The sequence below is a fragment of the Jaculus jaculus genome, chromosome 9 (assembly GCF_020740685.1).
Source record: "Jaculus jaculus isolate mJacJac1 chromosome 9, mJacJac1.mat.Y.cur, whole genome shotgun sequence".
NCBI classification, from domain to species: Eukaryota; Metazoa; Chordata; class Mammalia; order Rodentia; family Dipodidae; genus Jaculus; species Jaculus jaculus.
The window spans coordinates 65,135,896-65,160,500 of NC_059110.1; the positions used below are offsets into that span (position 1 = coordinate 65,135,896).

At 37.7% G+C, this 24,605-nt stretch overlaps 1 protein-coding gene across 1 annotated transcript in view; it reads right to left on the reverse strand.

The window, feature by feature from the left end:
- Positions 1–24,605, reverse strand: part of Unc5d (unc-5 netrin receptor D) — a 673,473-nt gene that overhangs the window by 322,074 nt on the left and 326,794 nt on the right. The window contains exon 2 of the mRNA XM_045159517.1: positions 2,812–3,030. Within this exon, the coding sequence (XP_045015452.1) occupies positions 2,812–3,030 (219 nt within the window). The remainder of the gene's footprint in view (positions 1–2,811; positions 3,031–24,605) is intronic.

A 24,605-nucleotide genomic window follows, 5' to 3' on the forward strand; every position in this document is an offset into this window, starting at 1 on the left:
CAGACCTCCAAGACAAGCACTTTTTAATCCTTCCTTGTACTTCTGTCTTCTGTCCTAGAAAACACAGCTTTAGGTGTTCTCAACCTTTTGAGATTTTTGCATCCTTACTACAATACCAAGTTCATTCAGAACTGTTTAATAATGAGCACTGTGTGTGTACATGTGCACGCATGCATACACACATGCAGTTTAGTTCTGTGTTCTTCATAGGCAGTGAGAGTATTATCAAAGGTCATCTTGAACTATATATAAATTATTATTATTATTATTGTTGTTGTTGTTGTTGTTATTTTGCTTTGGAACTCAGTATATCCTAGTTACTTCTTTGTTTGACAAGGAACTTCCCCTCACTGGCTCATGAAGACTGAAACCACAAAAGGCTTTTCCTTTCCATAGTAGCTTTCATGTCTTGACAACTCCTCCAACTCTACACCTTCTTCATTTATACTGGTAATTGCCACATATACTTGTTTATATCTGAACTCTGCCACATTTCACATCTGTATCTCTTCATTAAACCCTATAAGCACTTCAAATGGATCTTATCCAAATTACTTCCCCAGAACTTTTCTCCTGGTTAATATAATGATTTGTATTAATTGTACCACCCATCTGGTAAAAGGTTAGTTTTTATTCCTTTGTCTTACTTCATTTATTTATCCAATTATTTCTGGAGTCCTATTAATAAGAAGTCCCAGGTTAATATTTATTAAACTACCTTATTCTTCCATCAGAACTCACTTTTCTTATCCATGTTATACAAGTCTCCAAACTTGCCCATTCCTGCTTCTCCTTGCCTTTCTAAGCCCTTCTGACAGATTAATTCTGCTAGGCACAGTTGTAGTCACCACCTCCAAAGTATAGGTTCATCAGCACTGGTAGGGGGTGAGTCTACCAACACCATTAATTAAATTTCCTAGCTATCAGATGCTATTCTTCTATAATAATTTTGTATTTTAATCAAACTAAATTCTTGCTGAACACATATGAAAGCTTTCTTTCATTGATAAATGGTAGCCAACTTTAGACCATAGAGATGCTTCTGCCTTCCATTGAATGCAGTGTCAGTTATGCCTATTTGAGTATTATAGTCATCAAGGTCCCTTTCAAGTGCCATCATTTCTACAGTGCCTTCCAGGATGAATGTTTTTCTAGTAGTCCTCCCCAGCACTATATGCCTCTCTTGAAACACTTTAACTTAATTTGTAGTGCATTTCTTGGTATAATTACTTTGCCACTTTCAGTATATGTGAAGGCCATTTATATCTTTATCCTTAAATACTGTAAAAAGTATAGAAAACTGGCTACTATAAGTATATAGATATTACTATGATCTTGATTGAAGTTTTCTAGTTATATTCTATTTTCTGACTTACTCAAAATCTAATATGAAGTAAACTGACCAACTCACAACTAACAAAAATCAATATTTTAGGATGAAACTATATTCAATCTGGTTTGAGAAACCAAACATCAAAATAATATGCTATTTCTGATACATATTAAATATAAATATTTAAAATTTTTGAAAATTTGAGTTAAAAGATTTTGCACTGAAACCCAACACAAGAATTTAGCATACATCATTGTGCCTCAATCTTCATATCCATAAGAAGGCAGTAAGTGTTCCATTTACTCCAGTAGTGTACTGAGATAATCTCTGCCTAGAGAAAGTCTCCCACATTCCTAAGACCTCAAAAAAAAAAAAAAAAGACAAAAGAAAAAGAAAACCTTAGCTAGTATGGTCGTAATTCTCATCATCAGTTATGAGCAAAATGAGCCAAACTAATAAATATGGTCCCCAAATTCATACACTAGAATATGGTGATTTGATTTGGGATCTGTCAGCATACAACAATCAGAACAACTTCAAGAGAAATCAGAAATCACCAAGTGTGGAGAGTAAAGTACATAAAAATACTACTCAGGAGGAGAGATTGGAGTAATTGAAATTATGCTGCTTAAAGAGTTTTTGATGAAAGATTTAATACTTGTCTCAAAATTAGTTAGAATTCAGAAAATGAAAACAGCAACTGTCTGGTTTAATTTCTACTGGGATTATTATCATTTATGCAATGTTAAGTACTGAAAGTTATATCAAGCATGAAAATGCTTCTGGATAACATTGAACTAGACTACTATGATGGGAGCTGTCAGGTCACTGAAGGATGATGTAATGGTTAAATTCTATGGTCAACTCAATTGGATTAGGAATCTACACAGACATTCCTGTTGGGTAGGTCTCCAAGGTTGCTTCCACTTAGGATTGATTGAAGGAGCAATTCCTTCCTCCGAGTGAGTGGTCCTCCCACTGGGCTATATATATGTAAGAAAGTTCTGAGAAGAAACAACCCTCTTCCTGCCCCTGCCCCATGACTGCCTGTGCTACTTGATGGTGAGTGCCTTTACCTGTATGTGCAGCTGTTCTGTTCAGCCATCTTCCATGGGCATTAGAATCAAGTTTCCTCAGCCTTCTAGCAAGGACTGAAGACGAGTGTTTCTCTAGGATGCCTTCAAGCCTTCATTGCTGGATGGGGACTGCAGAGATATCCAGCCATGTAGACTGAGCAGCTACCGGGTTTCTTAACTCTGATGCCTGAAAATAGCCATTGTTGGACTGCTATAAACTAGTCTAATAAATTTCCTCTTTAAATCAATTAATTCAATCAGTTCTCTTCCTCTAAATTACCCTGACTAATACAGATGATACAACAATGACCTCCATCACAGGAAGTAATTGATGGTGGATTCTGATGTTTCCTACATATCTAAATAACAAGATGAGAATATCGGGAAGTAAGTACTGCTTACCTGAGCTTTCATCTAGACTCTCCTCTGAGACATGCTCATTCTGATGGACCCACTCGCCATTACATTTGAAGAATATCTGCATGGCTGGTCTTGCTTTGCACCTGAGTGCAATAGGGTTGCTCTTGATGATGTATGCATCATCCGGCTCCTCTATGAAGTGAGGCAGTGTCCCTGGAGCAGATGGGATGGTATCAGGAAGAACTTCACCACTGTTGGTTCCTGGAAAAGTGAAGATGATGTCAGAACACAGAAGGATTTCCAAACAGAGTATAATGCTAAATTCATATCAGCTCTGAGATTCTGGGCAGGAGCACTGCATGCTAATGCAGCATGTTTGCCTGACCTGCTTAGAGGGAACTGTTCTAGAAGCTGCATTGACATAATATGGAACATCCAGGTGGCCATACCTTCACAGTGTTGAATCAATGAAAATGATAAAAATGAGAACTTGTGGGCTGGAGAGATAGCTTAGCAATTAAGCACTTGCCTGTGAAGCCTAAGGACTCTGATACGAGGCTTGATTCCCCAGGACCTATGTTAGCTAGATGCACAGGGGTGTGTGTGTGTCTGGAGTTTGTCTGCAGTGGCTGGAGGCCCTGGCATGTTCATTCTCTCTCTCTCTCTCAAATAAATAAATAAAATCTTTAAAAAAGGAGAATTTGTACTATGTGTTTCAATATGAATATCTGAGGAAAGAATAGAGATAAATATTTGTTGTGCTGAATCTCAAATTCACTCTGCTGGGTGGGTACCTTATACTGTTCAATGAGGATAACAACCTGCTTCAAACATTGGGGAAAAAAAGATAGAGATTTTATGTGGCTCTTTCATATGTGCAAATAATGGTGGAGGGTATTCAGTTATACACAGTAGGTCCTCGAAGTTAAAATTGTCTGCTTTCTTTATCTATGAAATGGCAGATTGGCATATTACTTTTAATATTTTGTCAATTCAACATCCCTTCAAAAGAAATTGAAGTTCATTCCACTTTTGTTTGATCCGCTCTCAGTACCACCAATGCTTCACCATCATAGACTAAGTATTGGACTACCCATGCTGATAATTAAAATAAATCATTAAGATGCCTCTGGGCACCACACTTAGTAATATGGGTGGCATCTGTTCAAAGGGAAGGAATGGGTATGGTTCACTTCACTTTAGGTTTAGAACCAATGAAGCATTACAAAAAGGGAAAAGTGACAGTAAAACCTGTTTTCTGGCTTTGTCATTGCATTTACTAAAGATTTAAGCCTCAGAAAACTACAATAAAATGAAGTTCAGAAAGATGTAAGTGCTAAGTAAATGGGAGATGGCCAAGAGGAGAGGAATGTGTGGCGTTCAAAGGCTTTCCACAGAAAGAACAAATAAAGTTAAAGTTTGAATACCAAAATCAAGTCTTCTGTGAAGCAGGTTTGAGGCCAAAAGGATTTTTAAGGACTAAACTGAATACAGTGAATGGCAGCTTCTAGAATAACTATTCCTCCATCGTATCCAGTCCCCAGGAGCATACCTGCAGCGGCGGGGACAGGGGGATCTTCTGTGGCCTACCCTGTCTCTGCACATGGTCAATTTTGAACTGAATTTCTTACTGTTATTCACAGGTGAGTCAGCAAACAAAACCATTAAACATTGTCCAAGGAAACTAATTCATTAATTGTACGGGTAATGTTCTGTTTTAAGAATTTTTATAAGGTATTCGCAAATATTAAAATAAAAAAGGTAGAAGGTACCATGGACTTCAGGAAGTTCTTTGTGTATAGAAAAGCCAGGCGTGGTGGAACACACCTTTAATTTCAGATCTCAGGAGGCAGAGGTAGGTGGACCATCATGAGTTGGAGGCCACCCTGAGACCACAGAGTGAATCCTAGGACAGCCTGTGCTAGAGTGAGACTCTACCTTGGGAAAAAACAAAACAAAACAAAACAACAACAAAAACAAAACAGTAAACAAAATCAAGTACTTTGTATAAGGAAGTTAATAGAAGAAAGTAAGTATTGAAAATGACTCCTTACCACTAGGAACACATGTGCAATGTTTGCACTGCAATGAATTATACATAATAATGATTTGGTTGTCCTAAACAAGATATTTTTCTGTTAAAAATACCAATTTAAGAGAAAAAAATATATAGGCTCATATAACAAACAGTTTAAGCCACTATAAGCTTTGCAAATACATTCAAAAAGGAAGAGTTAGCTCATATGTAAGCAATTGGGAATATCAAAAAAATCTTTACATGATTAGGGGGAGCACCTGAATCAAAGGCCCCTGGAGAGGGTGAGATGAAACCTAACCTTCAATTTCTCCTGTTTCTCTTTTTTTCTGTCTTTTTCTGTTTTATTTTCCCTTGGTGCTGGCCTATGGTTCCTTGTACCAGGACTCAGTTAACATCCACAACTAACTGTTGATCAGAGAGAGCTACAAGGTCTCCCAAAACAAGCAAGACAGACTTCTGTCAGAGCACTTGATAATCCACCAGAGATTAATAGTAAGACCCTACTGTTGAAGATACTATACACTGTTAGAAACATTGAGAGACCTTGTTGGAATCTGGAAGAAAGCCAGTCCCCAGATAGTCCATCTAGTGCTGGAAGGCGCTACATGAGCTACTGGGGGAAAATGGCCAACATCTGTCCCAGCAATTCAAAGTCTAAGTGACTCAGAAGCAAACAACCTGACATGATGTCACATGCAATAGTGGAACACAGCCATGGTGGGTAACCAACTACTCTTGGATTGGCTAACAGATCTGCTCAGTGTAAAATAACCAATATCTGGAACTGGGAAACAAGTCAAAATCATATCCAGATAACAATTTTGCTTTCCAATGTCAAGCTCCCACTAAATCTTGAGCTATAAGAGTATCTACACCCTTTAAATTCTCTCTAAATTACTAATGGTCATCCCATTTAACCCGTGCTGACTTCACTCCCCATTGGAGAGTCTGCTTCTTCTTCTTCTTCTTTTTTTTTTTTTTTTTTAGATTGGAGCAAGACCTGAGGGGGGAAACAACACAGTGCACTTCACCCCAGCCCCAGCTGAAACCACAGAGGAACTGAGGAAATGAGAAAGAGTGCTGCTTTCTCCGTGAATCTGATATCAGCACAAAGGTGAAGGAGACAGACACTGAGGACACTCAACACCTACCAAACCAGAGATCCAGAGGCTCCTAAGAACCGATCACTGAAGTAGACTTAAATGGCACCCAACATGGGTCAGAGAGTTTAGCAGAAGTGGGGGCAGAACAATTATTAGAGCCACAAGTTGGGTCATTATAAACAGAGACATTGCCTCTCCCCCATAACAGACTTCTGCCCCCACAGTGCATGGCCAACATCCCCATGGGGTTTAACTGCATCCCCAACAAGGAGGGCCTCTTTGAAAAAGGGACAGGGATGAGGGAAATGATGGTTCCAACATGTGTTGTTTACATACTAAGTATGTCCATATCTAATAGAAGTCAATTTAAAAAAATCTTTAAGTATTCAATAAGGAAGAAGAAATAGTTTATTTCATAAAATCACAATAAGATCACTCAGAATATATAATGTGTATATATCGCAGGTGTTAAGAGCCTTTTTAGGATAGAATATGGCATGGCATGTATGAGTATCTGCATGTCTCAAAATTTGGTGTCATGGTGGGTTAGCTCAGCCTTCATTCAGAACCTATAAATGACCCCAATTTGGGCCTCTAGGTGGGCTTTACCCCCTCCTGCCTTCTCTTGGGCAGGAGCTCTTCATAATATCTTCTCTGTGTTTTTCTTAATCTAATAAAGTTTAAACTTAAAACAAAATGAGGAAAAAAAGAATCAATTGATCTATTTAGAGGAGAGAAAAAAAGAAGCTAGAATATCCGATTAATTTTTTTTTTCTTTTATATTTGAGACAGAGTCTCACTCTAGCCCAGGATGACCTGGAATTCACTATGTATTCTTAGGCTGGCCTTGAACTTGACCCTCCTACCTTTGCTTCCCAAGAGTGCCACGACACCCAACCCTCCAATTATTATTGAAGCATTGTCCAAATAATTTCATGATTTTTTTTAATGGGCAAGATCCATTAACATGAGAAATAAGACAATTCAATCAGTGGTGTGACAGTGAGAGAGATGATAGGTAAATATTCGTTAAGTTTCTTTCCATCTTTCCATTAAATGAATGAGGGACATAGCAGTGAGGTATGAGATATGTCCTTCTTTATACTAGAGAGTTGGGAGTGGGGTCTGAGTCTGTCTGCCTCTCCAACACAAACCTCTACACACTTCTTCCTCCACTTCCTCACCTCCTCACCCTTGGGTCAGGAAGGTCCTGGATGTGGGCTTCCTCCAGTAGAAGGCTGGATATGCCAGATAGTTGTCTCTCCAGAAGGAGAGCTACTTCTATGACACATTCCTCCTCAAACCCTTAGCTGACCCCTTGCTTAGTCTTACTAGTGGTTTGGAACTGAGTCCTGCAACTTACCAATAGATTCTTTAGGGAAGGGGATAGAAGAAATGAGGCCAAACAGAAAGGGAAGGAATCGGGCACTATTTTAGGGGCATATACAGTGATATTCCATTCTTTGGAAGTATAGAAGTCATTTACTTTAGTAAATAGTTTTATGGGTGACTACAGCAATGTTTTTTTTTTTTTAATTTCAAGGCAAATCTACTTGCAATCCCAATACATTTTCCACCACTTCATATTTCTGCAAAAGTGTGACAAATGCTGATAACAAATGCCAGCCAACTAACTTCCTTTAAATCACATTTGTGGAAATGCTAGAAAAAACACACAACTCAGTTGCCACCCTTGAAATCTTGCATGGTAAGACACTGGTCTAGCCAGAGTCATAAATGGAGCTTCTGTAAATTTGATTTCCCCGATTAAATGTTTAGTTCCTACCATTCCTTCCCCTTTGTGCCCTACTTCACAAGAAAGGCCTTAGGTAGGGCAAAAAAAGGAACTCAAATCTGCATTCACCAGCAGACATGCAACCTCAATAAGAAATGATGGTTTTTAAAAGCTACTGGGTCATATCTTTTTTATTTGTACAAGAAACATTCCTCACTGATACAGGTGGACCTTCTTTCATATAAAATTCCAGAGCTCCAAACTGCACTTCATAAATTCTGATGCCCTCTGCACATAAGGAAAGAGTTTGAGCAAATGAAGAAACCTGGAAATTTACAGAGAGGGAGAGAATGGGCACATTAGGGCCTCCAGCCATGGCAAATGACCTACAGATGCATGCACCGCTTTGTGCATCTGTTGTATGTGGGTACTGGGGAATCAAATCTGGGCCCTTAGGCTTTGCAGGCAAGCACCTTAACTGCTAAGCCATCTCCCCAGCCCCACATATACATATTTCCAAGTACAATTAGAGCATCCACTACAAAGCAAAGACTCACTAAATCTGGTAGAAAAAAATAATAACTTTAGAATCAAATTATCTGACTTTGTCTGGGTTCACTTTGATCTTGGATGAATCACTTAGCTATGAGGATCTATTTTTGTCATCCACAAAAATACATGATAGCAGTTGCCTTCTTATTGCTGGGACAAAACATCTGAACAGAATCAAATGAAGTGAGGAGAAAGGTTATTTCTGCTTACAGTTTGTAGGAAAAGCTTTATCATGGAAGGGAAAGGCAGGTGGGAAGCAAAAAGCAAGGGAGCTGGGAGCTATCTAGCACTGAAAAAATGAGTTAATAAACCTCAATGTTTGCCCCTGGTGACACACCTCCTCCAGTAAGTCTCCATCATCCAAACTGCCACCAGCTGGGGACTAAGAATTCAACATATTAATGAGGCCATGGGAGGACATTTTACATTTAAACTACCACAATGACCTAAATATGTTCTATGATGCAAAAAGATAATATATGTAAGAAATATTATAGTAAATGGTCAAACGTCCCATAAATACTGTTTGCCACTGCTACTACCATCATTATAAATAACAGCATGAAAAGAAAAAACAAAATTTGATTCCCTTGTTTTCAAATCATACTTACTATTCTAATATTTATATTTGAACTATGTTATAAGAATTCTCTATTTCATTTCAGAGTCCTCATGATATGAACTGCTATTTGTGTTTGTTATTTGTATATACATCAGCAAAATTATTTTTTATTTTTTTATTGATAACTTCCATAATTATATAGAATAAGCCATGGTAATTCCCTTCCCCCGATTCCTCTCACGACTCTACTCTCCACCATATCCTCTCCCCCTGTGAATCAGTCTCTCTTTTATTTTTAATGTCATCATCTTTTCCTCCTATTGTGATGGTCTTGTGTAGGTAGTGTCAGGCACTGTGAGGTCATGGATATTCAGGCCATTTTGTGCCTGGAAAAGTGCATTGTAAGTCCTACTCTTCCTTTGGCTCTTTCATTCTTTCTGCCACCTTTTCCGCAATGGACCCTTAGCCTTAGAAAGCAAAATTCTTTTATGTCAAGAATTCTGGAAATACACTAAGGCATTTTTCCACACACATGTATTGAGTGGTTATAACACCCCACAACTCATGGGTGTCTGAGAAGCAGTGTATAAAGCACATGGTGTTCACATGGACCAGATCCTAAAACTATTGGCTCTCCTATGCAAATAGTAATTAAACATAAGAGGTTTCACAGAGTCTCTTTCTGCAATATTTAAATGGAATATATCACCTTAGAAATAGTTCTTTAAGTTCTGTTCATGAGTGGCAAACATATTTGGACTTCAATAATAAATGAGGAGCAGAAAGCCAAATTAGAAAAATCACATCATGTTACATAATCCAAAATATAACACAGTAGGGCTGATTTATCATTTTTGGTTTATGTAAATGTGACTTGTCTCCATATGGTTACTTAATTAGATAATGGATGCATTGTACCTATTTAATACAAAACAACAGCTGGAATGTTCTTTACTAAATATTTAATGCAATTTATAGTGCAGACTCTTCCTTAGGCCCCAATAGAAGAATTGTTTTAAATTTTATTTTCAGTTTTAACTCAGAAGTAACTCTGCTTTCTCCTCTAACTAAAAAAAAAAAGTAAAAAGTAGAAATGTCCTGTGTCACCCATGCTAGTGCTGCATATTGTTAACATATGAAATTATTTCATTGTGCATATCTTAAATTCTGCAGGATGAAAGGAGGTAAGCAACACTTACAACACATTCAAAGAAATCAGCAAGCGCTATTTATTAGGACCTAAAAATATTCAAATTTCAGCAGAGTTTATAAAAACAAATTCATAATTCCCAAGTTATCACAATTTACCTGAATTTATTCACTAATATATTTCTTAAATAGGCATCAGTGGGTATGTCCACTAAAATAAGACAGTGTTCTAGGTCCTCTGAATTCAAATCAAGACCTAGTTACTTCCCACAATGGCCTCACATACAAAAATATAAACAAATAATCATAGCACAGTGACACATATACTAGCAGTATTTAGTATTTAGAAATTGTAACATACATAAATAAATGATAACATAAACATGGCTTTGAAGGAAAGAATAAAAACAAATTATTATTTTAAGTATGTGAAACAGGGTAATATTTTGTTGAGAATAGATGTGTGGGATTTATAAGTAGTTTCATCTCCTTCCCAAGAGCAGACACATCTTTGTATCAATGCAAGCCACTACTCAACTTCACCTGAAAATCTAGTGGGATGTGGGGAGGCTTTGCTTCCAAAATATGATCACATTTTATTTGTAACTGACAGTTGTTAAGAGAGAGGCCATACACAGTGATGGAGAAATGGTTGTTTTAATTCCACTTTGAATGGCAGAAAACACACAATCAAACACTATTCTCATATTTTTATTGTTGAAAAATTACCTTTCCAGAAGAGCTTTTTGTTTTGTGCTTGACATACTGACATAGTAGGGATTTCACTCTTTTATGCTAAAACAGAGGGAACAAACACTAAATTCACTTTGAAATGAGCACACATCCATGAGATGGTAGGCAACATCTTTTAAAATCTGACTGACAATTTAGTCATATATCTTGAAATTTAAATTTGGTCTGAATTGACTGATAAATGACTAAGTAGGTCTTTTGGTATGCCATGTAGACGCAGACAAAGTGGGAGTTCTCCTTAGATTAAAATTGGAAAATTGCCTTATTTTATCTTATATAAGCCCTCAGGGTTTAGGAAACTTGGCAAACAGTTGTAAGGTACAGACTCTGAGTAAAAACCTTTCTCTTGACACCTTAACCAGGTATTTCTCTAGCACATAATGATGCTTTGCATTGGTGTAACACAAAATTATTATGTTTAAAACTGATAAAAATAACAAGTTTTACTCAGAAACAACATCATAAAATTCCTTTAAGGATAATCATGACTTTAAAACATGCTAGTAAAATCATACAAAACTCAGTAAAGAATAGTTATCATTTGATATGTGTTGTAGTGAAAATCATTACCTATTATAAGACACTAAGTTACACAAAAGCATAAGTATATGTTATAAGCAATACTCAGGCTGGGGTCGCAGTGCTTGACTTTCACCCAGGCACTTACATACCCAGGACTAGCAGGTTCTGGGCTAGCCTAACCCCTAACCACAAAACAAAATAACAACAATAAAACACCCACCCTAAATTACTGTCTATTGCCTATAATTTTCCCAATAACATAAAAAATTGATACATTCCATATGTTTATAGATGGGTTTCTCTTTGTACATGGAGACACATATATATTATATGTTCTCATTTTATCATAATATTCTTAACTTCTATAAGTGTAATTATTAATGATTATATGAGAAGTTGCTAGCATTTCTTTAGTTATATTCAGATTTTAGCTTCAGATTGATATAACTCTCCACCTATAATCTACCTGGATCATACCCTAGTTTATACCTTCACTTCAGTTTTATCTCTGGAACTTAAATTATGTACATGAATTTTTTTTCTTTAGGGGTATTTAACTAGAGTTCAGAGCAACTCTCAACCATTGTAAAGAACTTACTGCCTCTCCCCTTAGCCTCTTGCCTTTGCCCATATTCTGTAAAACAGCAAACTCTAGTATTCACTATGTTCTTTCAGGGAGAACCTGGTTGTTGTTTATTCTTGCATTTGACTCAACACTAACCTCTGCCGATTCCATCTCCTAAGCATCTTTTAAACTCAATACCAGCTCTTCATCCATACCTTAACTATACTTTTCCTGGTAACTACCATAATTCTCTTCAATTACTACACTTTGTCCTCTTTGCTGCCATTCTTGTTGGCCTGTCATCAAATTCAATACATGAACTATCCAAAAATAAATTCAACCACATCCTTCTGTCATGCAGTGTGTTCATCTTTTGGATATTATTCTTAATTTCCAATGACTGACCAGGCTTTTTTGATCAGGTTCATGCAAATATCTCTGATCAATGCCTGTTATACCTTCATCATTTAAAAACTATAAGGGCTGTCTTTCAATTCTTCTTGGACTCTACATACACATAGCCTGCACATGTGCTTTCCTTGAGTCCATTATATTAATTTCCCTACCATTTGCTTAATTCCCACCACAACTTTTAGGTTCAGTTTAGCTGATACATGTATGTGAAGCCCCACCTGAACTTTGTGAATTCCAGGTAGGCTACATTGCTTGACTTTGGCTTTTTCCAATACGCAGTGCTAATCTTTAGTTGTTTATATGCACTGTTGCACCTTCCTCTAGACTACACCCATGTGAGCATAGTGTTCATCATTTATTCCCAAAGTGGCTGAATAAATCAAAGTCCCAATTTAAGCTTGATGAACAAATAAAAAAAATGAATGAATCTGGAAGGAAACTCTTATACTTTGCAATGTAATTGTTGTAATCATGTTCACAATGCTGGTAGAAATCACCCAACCAAGAGAAGCTTGTGAGGAAAAAAAAAAAAAAGGTTTATTTTGGCTTACAGTCTCAAGGGGAAGCTCGATGGTGGCAAGGGAAACAATAAACAATGGCATGAGCACAGGGTGGACATCACCCCCTGGCTAACATAAGGTAGACCATAGCAACAGGTGAATGTGCCAAATACTGGCAAGGGGAAACTGGCTATAAAACCCACCAGTCCTCCCCCAACAATATACCACCGCCAGGTTTTAATTTCCAGTTGCCATCAGCTGGGGACCTAGCATCCAGAATACCTAAGTATATGGGGGACATCCGAATCAAACCATCACAGTATTGTCCTAAGAGCAAAGCACACACTGCTCAATCACTCTCACAAGGATGAGGAAATTTTCATAAGCATCATAGGAGTTGCCCAAGTTTTTCATCCTCACTGGCTTTGGACATGAACTTATTAGGATATAAATGAGTGAAGCACAGATGAAAAATGGTAACATATCTTGACTACTTTATATATTACATATATTTATTTATATTTTTATATAAACCTAACCCTATTATACATTTATATATTATATGTTTATTATTTTTATACATTTCTGTTCACTTTCTGTATTGCTTATTCACATTTTATGATCTAATCATTGTTGACAGATTTAAATATAACCTAAAAACACATGTTAATATAACCAGGATATATGCATTGCATTGATACTGTATCAAGTGCCTAGATGATATGAATGACATCTTGTTATTATCCTTCAACTCATTAATTGGCATATTTAGAAAAAAATAAATTTCTGTCATTACAATCATGAAATCCATTGCTTTATAACAGAATTTGGACTAGAATTGTTAGTCCTAGACAGAACAATGCTTTATATAAATGCTTTATGCATTTTTAGAGAAAAGTCAACAGTTTTTTATTGTATTAATTTTATTTATTTATTTGAAAGAGAGGGAGGTAGATAGAGAGACAATGGGCATGCTGGGACCTTCAGCTGTTGCAAACAAACTCCAGACTCATATGCCACATTGTGCATCTGGTTTACGTGGGTTCTGGGGAATTGAACCGGGATCCCTCGGTTTTGCAGCCAATACCTTGATTACTAAGTCATCTCTCCAGCCCAAAAGTCAATATTTTATATGGATAATTTATAAAGAGAAGCCAAGAAATGAGGATTATCTTTGTATCATTTAATGAGTTGATCTCCTTTGGACAACCAAAGCCTCTGTGTGAAAAAAATCACAAAGATGTTGATATGAGGATGAAGGCTAGGTGATCATGTGAAACAATTTAATTCCTGTATTATTTTTCTTAGTACACAGACTTAGTTGAGCCTGTTGGGATGTGGTATTGAGTAAAAACTGATAATACACTACATGGTATTAGTGTCCAACAACAGATGCTGGACCCTGCTTTTATTTGACAGTTCTCTGACTAGAACATAGAACTTATATGTTAGAGGAGGCTTAATTCCTTTACTTTACTTAGAAAAGATGCCAGACACAACAAGAAACAGATTTATACTAAGTTGTACTGGAAGAACAAAATATTGTTCCTCCTGCTATCTATTATTAAGAGGCAGACTGGAGTCTCTCTTACAAACTGTGTGATCTTAGGCAAGATTCCCCAGCCTACGTAGCATCTATAAACTTCCAGGTGAAAAAGGAAATAATTTGCCCTGCAGCCAGTTGTGTATATTCAGTCAGATCAATAGAAATAAGGCAAGATATGAAATGCTATATAATGGACATTTAGCCAGTGTTAGTAATTGTTAGCACATTAATTATCAGAGAAATGAAGAGGTCGGTGAATGGTGAAAGGTGAAACACAGAAGTAGAGTTGCATCTTGTATGTTATGTCATTGTTTCTGAGCAAGAAACTACTTTATCCCAGTCTCCTCAACAACACTCCAGGAAATGTCTGGAAATGTTAACTACTTTTTCCTTACAAGGCAATATGTAAGCAGACAAGGCAGTGACTTATCTGGAGACCCTGAAGTCCTATGAAAATTAAGGTCATTCACCTTAGTTGTAATGTGCTTAGTAAAGAGCTTTACCTACATCATTTGAAGACCTGCAGTTGTACCTAGAGAACTTGGCATCTTACTTAAAGATCATTAAGACGAAATGCAACAAAAAAAAAGTCCAATATATATTTGTTTGGCTTAGTATTACTTAACCAGCCTAACTGCATTGGAGTAAGGCCTGCTATGGATACTGTCAGTAAGAGGAATGGGGATAAAAGAGTACTCCAAGAAAGGAAGTTTAATTGAATTATGTAATTTAATTTTTTAGCTGTCTCAGTGTCCTTCCTCCATGTACAAATGAATATGAGCCAGACAATCATTTGTATATTATTGACTATTACAGTGTGCCATTTTTTGTCAATAGGCTGAAAGCCAGCATGTATCTATGGCTTATGGCAGGCACTTAATTTTGTTGGCACCCAGGATCTAGGTCAGAAACCAGTCATGACCTGTATTACTATAGAACAGTTTTTGAAATTAAAAGAAACAGCCAGCTCTGGGGGAAGATACTAAAACATCAATCAAATGGGCCAATGTGTCCAGGAGGAATGAAACATTCACTAACACCCAGATGTGACTTTCAGAGTAAATATGAGGTGATTCAGAAGAGCCCCAAAGTACCCTTGCTAGGTAAGTGGAGACAGGAAAGTAGAGAAAAGAATTTATGTTTGTGTGATTATACTATGTTTTTCCTTTTTCTCCTCAGACTTATTTTTTAATTGTGGTACAAATATGCATTAAAACAAATTTGACTCCAGTGTTCTTCTGGTCAAAAACAGCATCTGTGGCCATCACTAATATTAAATTGGAGAAAAAAGGAACAGCATTTATGTTCCCATTTCTGGAACAAAATACGTAACCCATCACACAAGGACACTGCAAAATCTCAAAGGGACATTTTTCATTATTTATCATTACTGAAAAATGGAACTGGATACCTTTCAGTTATGTCTACGACTATTTCAATTTACCTATTTTTACTTATTTATCTTCCAATATCAAAGAAAAAGCAGTCCCAGGTCTACCAGAAAAAGTATGATTCAGATCACAGTAGGATTCAGATCACAGCTGATTTCTCATGGGAGGTAGGATTTAACATCAGGTACATTAACAGAAAGGAGAAAAAAGTGCACTGCATATATACAAAAACAACAAAATCCGAGACACAGAATCATTATTCAGACAACTTTCAATGTTCACAACAGGGTAGCAGGCTTTGAAAGCAGGCTATTTTAATTACTGAGCCAGCTCAACAGTATTTTTTAAAGGCTTATTTATTTATTTGTGTATGAATATGTGCCAGTATCTCTTGCTGCTATAAAATTATGGCTGGCTGAGTTTATGTAGGTGGCTAATGAATTAAACCTGGGAAGGCAGGCTTTACAAGCAAGCACTCTTAATCACTGAGCCATCTCCCAAGCCCATAAGTGTTTGTTTCTTTTTTCTCAATAACTCATTTTTTAAGATTTACAGTTCTACAGAGTGAGATCAGTTATAAAATGTGATGAACATCCAAATGAGGTATACTAAGTTTTGCCTGATGATGAATGAATAGTATACACAATCATATGACTCACATACAGAGAGAGAAAGGAAGAAAGACCTCATACCTTGAGCAGAGGAAGTAACTGAGGGTATCAGAAGGTCAGATATATCAAAACACAACAGTATTGAAGTAGACTTGGTATTCATATACCTCATTTTAACTTGGGTGATGGAAACAATTAAGCATTTTCCCCTCCTTACTCCTCTTTTCTTAGGTGGCAGAAAAAAAAAAATTTCTTCAAGTGAAGAAAAGTGATCCTTTATCTCTCAGTGTTTAAGATGTTCATAAATAAGTCTGCAGAGATTAAAAATGTTAAAATTTATTTAAAAAAACCATAAATAACTTACTGATGTTACTCTATCTCTGAAAGTAGTCCTCTCCCCACCTTGGGCTTGCTAGAGAAATAACAAATTCAAACAGCTTCCAAGGTACTGCATGCTTGGAAGCCAGGGTCCTTTCTAGAGAAACAGGCAAGATGGATGAGGTGGGCTCTTGCCTTATTAAAACTCTACCATCAAAGGACTCAGGAGCCACTTTTTGAAGAATGTTCTGCATTCTGTGTGACTGCAGAGAACAACCCCAACCTCCAATATATATGTGGACATGGGCTTGTCACAAATGCAGATAACTACTTTTCTATTAGAGGATTGAACACACAACATTTCAGTTAGATTAAGTGTACATCTGAGCAAGCAATATTCTCCACTGACCACTACAGGCTTAAAAGGAAAACTACTGGGACAGATTTGAGTGTTCTTTCTTTGTCTTAGTGAGTAACTCCAACTCTGGATCTCCAAATCTAGGTTTTGGAGTCACTGAATATTAACATTAGAGCAAAGTATAGAATCCAAGTGATATAAGGAATTTGCCTATCATAGAATCCATGTGACTTGCCTATGTTTACTCAGTAAATAGTATAGCTGAAGTTAGCGGATTAACAACACTGATTCTTTCTATCAGAACATACCAAGAGTCAAGTGAAAATTCACTGATCACTGGTCTCCAGAGACCAGGCCAGACCAGGGAGTTGGCCAATGTAGGAATGTTGGTGTGTGGTGGTGGCCAGCATTCAGAGGAGGTGACCAAGGCCAGAAGAATTGGCTGAGGCTGGAAGCACAACAGGGTGGGGACATGGTGTGGTGTAGCAGGATAGGTGAGGGATGTGGGGCTGCACTGGGTGTAGCAGTCCACTAGTAGGCTTCGGGGGGGGGGGGGTTACAGGCTTCATGGGGTATGAGTGATCCAAGGGTACTAAGTGTAGTACTGATTATAGGGGACTCACAGGAATTCTGGAGGGGGCTGCGAGGTGAGTGGCCCAAGGGCCACTCAGGTGGTGGAGTGTGGGAAACCAGCACAGAGGACTGGCAGGGTGTAGTGGGCTAACAAAAGGCTGTGCTTGGGTGGTGTGGAGTGTGCCAGATTGGCAGGAGAAAGTGCTAAAGCTACTGGGAAAATGGGCAACCCAAGGTGTGCACTGGTGACTCTAGGATGAGGAGGACTTAGTGTTGGCATACATGCACTGTGTGTTGGGCATATGGGGTATGTGTGTGTGTGAGCCAAGAGCACCTGTAGGCAATGCAGTGTGTGACAGGAGGGTGGCAAGACTGGGAGGGTGTGTGGCTGGGGCATGGGAAACCCAAAGGGCACAGGCAAGAGTGGCTCTGGATATTGGATAGGGCTGAAGCTTGGGCCCTTGTTCATGTGGTTTGTATATCCAATGAGTGGGCTGGTCCTCTGTATGTAGGAGTTGTGTGAAATGGTGGATCACAGGTTTGCCTTGCTTAACTTCAGACACCCTGTAGTTAGACAACAGATTGTCTCTCCCACCTCTGTATTGCCCCTGCAACAGGAACTAGTAGGCTACCTGAGAGAGTAGGAATCAGTAGATTCCTGACTGTGCATCCTGTGTTCCCTCAGTGGAAGTCCACTAAGACCTGCTAGTGCTGGAGTCCCACAATTCTTGCCTGATATTACCCCATGAATATTCATGGTTAAGAGTCAGTTTTTTTAATGATAATAACTTTTTTTTTACAAAACAATTCTTTACTGAAAAAGAAATTTTACAAAGACACTAGATGAGTAAGGGGTGCTATGCAGAATGCCTGTGGGAGGACCTCAAGACCATGAAAGTGAGGACTTTGGATGGCCATACACTCATGGTCTATCTCATGCAAAGACATAAAACTAGTAGTGGATGCTGTGCACAGTGCCTGTGGGAGCACTGTGAGCCCATGACAGTGAGGACTTTAGATGGCTACAGGCATATGGCTTGTCTCACAGAAGACCACAGTTCCCAGGACTCCAAGAAGTACTGCTCTGATTTTTAAGCATTTGGATGAAGACTGGATTTGGGGGGGTTCTTCAGGAAGGAGCCAACATTTATGAGACCCATTAGAGGAGCACTGGAGTGTAACACTTTAGGAGACCTATTTAGAATATCATAAAACTTCCATTAAGTTTGAAAAGTGGGCATATAAAACCAGAACACACATATACAAACACACGGAAGTCAACAGAGATGCTTCCAGTGAAATAACCTAGTAACTAAGCTGAGGGTACAAGTTCCCAACAAACAAAGCAACCAAGTGATTGGAAATATGAGTGCTGGGATCAACTATGTAATCTGGCAGTGATAGAAGACCATATACCATTTTAGCTCTTCTTTTGCATTAGTTATCCATTTTTATGTCTTTAGTGAGCTTCTTTTCAGTCAAACCAACCAGTCCTAGACATAGACTTTTTCATGGTTTTACAATAACACAAAACTACCTGCTATGTATAATTCCTGGTAGGGCAGCAGTTTTAATTTTATGTCCTTGGACGTAGAAGGAATGCATCATAAGAAAACAGTTATAACTAGATGTTATAATAGAATCACTTTTAATTTTCTACTCCACCATGTAGTTTTGTCATTTCATCTCATTCTTACTCTTCCTCTGTTTCCTCTCTCTAAAAGGAAAAATAAATCCACATAGTCAGAAAATAAAATGATATTGTTTACATTTTTAAATATAAAGTACCTCAGGTTGGTTCAACTCATTAATGTACTGGCTAAGTAACATGGTCTCTGCATGTCACTGTCTCTCTCATTCAAAAGCCAACAGAGGACTTCTGGTTAAGATGGTGGCATAGGAACCACGCCAAAGCAGCCTAGGGTAGAAAAAGCAAAAAAAAAAAAAAAAAAACCAAAAAAAAAAACAGCAAAATTCACTCTTCTACTAAAAATTGAGGTGTATAAGAAATTACCAATGGGAGCAGAGAAGTAGGAGACATCCAGAGCCTACAAAAGCAGGCAGAAGCAGTTCTAGCAGCAGCAGCACCAGATGCATGGGGACATAGCTGCAAGGCTCGGCTGGAGCTACAAGAGAAGCCAGGTAAGGGGATCTTCCACTCACAATGGAGCTCTTCACAAACTCAAGAATCATGGGGAACCACAGAGAACAATGGAGAAGCAGATCACAAGGTAGAGGATCTTGTGGACCAGCAGGAGAACTAGAGCCACCATCCACAGCCTCCCTTCCCCCACTGCTGGTTCAAATGCCAGCAAGAACCAGAAACGAGAGGAAGGGAGACCACAGTATCTAGCATCTACGATCAGAGCAGCAATCCAACAACCCAGCCAGCCTACTTGAACCCACAGTGCACCAAAGAGGGACCCAAACAGAAGTGCATCATAACTGAGACCAAAATCATCTCAAAAGGTAACTGGGATTATACCAGGTCAGTACATGCCAAATAAACCTGGTATATAGGCTTGTACTGGAAGTGCTAATTGCATCTTCACATCAGGATAAATTATAGGTTAAATCTGATGGATGATAGGATTTGCCATTCTTAAATAAGCTATACTTTGGGCTTGTTATTTTTTGTTTCTTGATTTACCATGGCTTTGCTTCCTCTTCTGTTGTACATTAAGGAAGGGTCTCACTTGGTCACAAGCTGACTTGGAACCCTCAACAGACCAGAACTCTTAACTTCTTTATGGACAAGATTAAGGGTGTGGGGCACCACACACACTAAGGGACAATGATTTTGTTAGAGGATCTGGTTGTCATAATTCCTACTCTTGCATAAATACTCTGTCATGTTTTTCATTGAAAGTATACATTGTTTAGTTAAATTTTAAAATCTGCCTGTATTTTGTTCCACTCAGCCTACTTGAATACTCTCATGACAGGCAAACCCAATACTTAGGGTCACTTTTGTGGATACTCTGATAGTCTTGAGAGCCACACCTAGCAACTTAAGCTCCTACCTTGAAGATATATAACATCAAATTGATTGATAGATCTAAAAATACTGCAGCTAACTAGAAAATCCAAGCATTAAATTAATCCAAGATGCAAAAACATATACATTATAACAAAGAAACACCAAAATCAAGACAATATAAATCCACCAAAAAGTATTAATGCATGAGAAATGACCTCCAGTGAGAATAAGTTAAAGGAAATGCCTGATAAAAATTTCAAAAGAATGATTATAAATATGCTGAAATAAGTCAAAGAGGAAATCAAAGGAATGAAAGAGGAAGTCAAAGGAATCAAAGATGACACAGGACATCAATTTAATGAAATAAAGAGGTCAGTACAAGACGTAAATGAGGAAATAGAAAAATAAAGAAAAAACAGTCAGAATTATTAGCAATGAAGAACATAATTAATGAAATAAAAAATTCTTTAGGAAACCTCACCAGTAGAATGGATGTAGGAGGAGACAGAATATCTAAATTAGAGGAGAGGTGGCAGATCTAATAAGGTCCAACAAAGAGAAGGCAAACTAATAGGAAAGTATGAATGGAAATTTCAAGATATTTAGGACACTATAAAAAGATCAAACATAAGAATTCAGGGTATACTAGAAGGAGAAGAACTTCACTTCAAAGGCATAATAGGCATTTTCAACAAAATCATGGAAGAAAACACCCCCCATATTGGGAAAGAGGTGCCAATGCAGATACAGGAATCCTTTTGGACACCAACCAGACAAAACCAGGAAAGAACCTCTCTTTGCCATCTTATAATTAAACTACCAAACATACAAACCAAAGAAAAAATATTGAAAGCAGTTACAGAGAAAAATCAAGTTACCTACAAAGGTAAGCCCATCAGGATCACAGTAGATTACTAAAAACACACTTTAAAAGCCAGAGGGCTTGAAGTGATGTATTCCAAATTCTGAAAGATAACAACTGTCAACCAAGGTTACTTTATCCTGCAAAGCTATCCATTCAAATAGAAGGATAAATAAGGACATTCAACAAGAAAAGCAGGCTAAAGGAATATTTGAAGACAAAACCAGCTCTACAGAACATAATTGAAAAAATCCTCCATGCTGAAGAGAAAGACAAGCACACATCTAAGGAGCCTAGAAAAAACAAACAATACTCAAATACTAGTTAATACAAGAGAGCACAGGTAGAACTGGAATAACTACAAAAAATGGCAAAAAATAAATACACACTTTTCAATAACAACTTTTAATATCAACAGCCTCAATGCCATAACCACAACACATAGGTTTGCAGACTTGGTTAAAAAGAAGGATCCTTCAATCGTTGCCTCCAAGACACTCACCTTTCCACAAAGGATGGACACTGTCTTAGGGTGAAAGGTGGGAAAACATGGTTTCAAGCAAAGGGGAACAGAAAACAAGCAGGGGTAGCTATCCTAATCTCTGACAAGGTAGACTTCAGTCCAACATTAGTTAGAAAAGATAAGGAAGGTCACTTTATATTGATTAAAGGCACACTCCAACAGAAGGACATTATAATCCTAAACATATATGTACCTAACATGGGGGCTTCCAACTTCATGAAACAAACACTATTTGAACTAAGGTCACAGATAACACCAATCACAGTGGTAGTGGGCAACTTCAACATCCACTCCCATCAATTGACATGTCATCCCAGCAAAAAATAAACATCTGGATTAAATGAGGTCATAGAAGAATGGACCCAACAGATATATACAGGACATTTCATTGAAATGCTGCAAAATATACATTCTTTTCAGCAGCACATGCAATATTCTCTAAAATTCATCATATATTAGGACACAAAGCACATCTTAATAAATACAGGAAAATTGAAATACACTTATGTAGAGTAAAGGAAGCAAACGTGAGTTCTCCATGTTGGCTGAGAGAGGGCTAAGGATGCAGATAATCAGCTGATCTCCTTCATACCTAGTGAAAGAAGCACAGGGCCCTTCCTCTGCAGAAGTAGGTGTTTAGGTCAAACGATGCTTAAAATTTCTACACACTCAGATTCTGAGGCACATATAAACAACAACAGTGATTTGGGGATGTCTGTTTTGGTTTGTTTCAAAGGGTAAGGAGAAACATTTAGGATGAAGTAAAGTTAACCCCAGTCATAGGCAGAGATGTACATGGCATCAGTGACATCCAATGCCTTTGACAATGTCTTCCATAAGAGTCTATGTGGTAAAGGAAGTGATTACCTAACAGCATGTATTAACTAGTATCTCTCTCATGCCTGTTAATAAGTGTAGATATAAACATATTTCCCCTGGGACATAAGTTAAGGAAACATGCATAACTGGGTTCTAGATATATTTCAGAGGAAAACTTGAAAATATCTACTGTCCACTAATACCAGATCTAATAAATAAATAACACAAATGTATAGATAGCTGCACCTCAGGGACTACTGACTAATCTACTAACATAGATAAGTCTAAATTTGTGTTGAATGAAAAAAAATAAAGCCACAGAAGGGCATATTCTGTAGGACTTAAAGGGGAATAAAAACAAGGACATCAAGCCAATAGAGAAATAACGCTACTTAATAGTGTAAGAGGAAATAACATCATCACACTAAAAAACACACATTGATTCTCCTAATTAAAAAAAAAAACAGAAAATACTTAAAATGGTCTTTGGTTAATCCACTGCAATTGTTTGTGTCCCTCTAAAATTCCTCTAATTTTTAAAATTTAAATTTTTTTTTAGATTCCTCTAAAATTTATCAGGTGTGGTGGCACACATTCAGTACTCAGAAGTCTGAGACAGAAGGATCCCATGTTTAAGTGCATCCTGGACTACATGGCATGTTCCAGGACATCCTGAGCTACTTTGAGAAACTGCTTCCAAAAATTGAAAGAGATTAAAACAAATTCCTAATTTTCAAGTTTATAGTATTAGTAAGGTGGTACCATGGAAGTTGATTAGGTCACAGGGTCCTACTGAATGAAGATAGAGAAAGGGGCACCAGACAGGTCATTTGCCTCTCCTCCATGTGAGTCTATAGTGAGGACATAACCACCCTCCAACATATATCAGCCAGCAGCTTGATCTTGGATGCCCCAGTCTTCAGAAGTGAGAGAGGTACATTTTTGCCATTTAGATTATCTTGTTACAATAGCCTTGGTAGAGTAGGACTTCCACCACTTACCAAAACAATTTTACTGAATTGCAAAAGTTCTAGATAAAAATCAAAGAAATACATGGTGGGAAATGCATGGCAGGGTAGGGTGAAAATAAACACTTGTATGGTGCTAGTAATGCATAGAAGGAAAATGCACAGTTTTATATTACTGACTGATCTTGGGAAAATGCATGCTCTCTGTTGTCCCAATGCATGGGGGAGTGCACTTTATTGTCCGCCCTGTGAAGATCTGAAAACTGCTCTTGTATTCAGAATGGAAGTCAAAGATAACAAAATATAGCAACTACAAAAGTCTAGATAAAATCAAAAATGTACAACAATGTTTTTTTTTTTATGTTTTATTTATTTGAGAGAGAGACTGAGGGAAAGGGGCAGACATAGAGAAAATGGGTATATCAGGGCCTCCAGACACTACAAATAACCTCCAGACACCTGTACCACTTTTACACATCAGGTTTTACATGGGTATTAGGGAATCAAAAGCAAGCCATTGGGCCTTACAAGTGAGTGCCTTTAATCACTGAGCCATGTCTCCAGACCCACATCTATGCTTTCTAAATAAAAATGAATAAGAAATCCGGACTTTTTGAGAGCTCTAGAAAAGAGAATCACATAGCCACGAGCAAGTTACCAATCTTCTAGCATCACTTTCATCATAAAAATCAGGCAAATTTCAATCATTGCTTCATGATATGTCTAGTTAGCAAAAGAAGCAAAGAGCCTCTTATTTTCAAGGAAGATTAGTACTCAAGTGAAATAGAGAAAATGAGGCTTGTTCATTTTGAATTTCCCAGGCACTTTCCCACTATCTCTTCCCATGGTCTTGAGCTCTATTGGGGAAGCAAACAAGAAGAAAATGGGAGAAAATGAAGGTATTTTCAACACCAATGGGTGGATAGAGGGGCAAAGAAAGGTCCTAGAGGCTGAGCCTGAAAGACCAATCCTAAGCAGGTGTATTATGGATGGG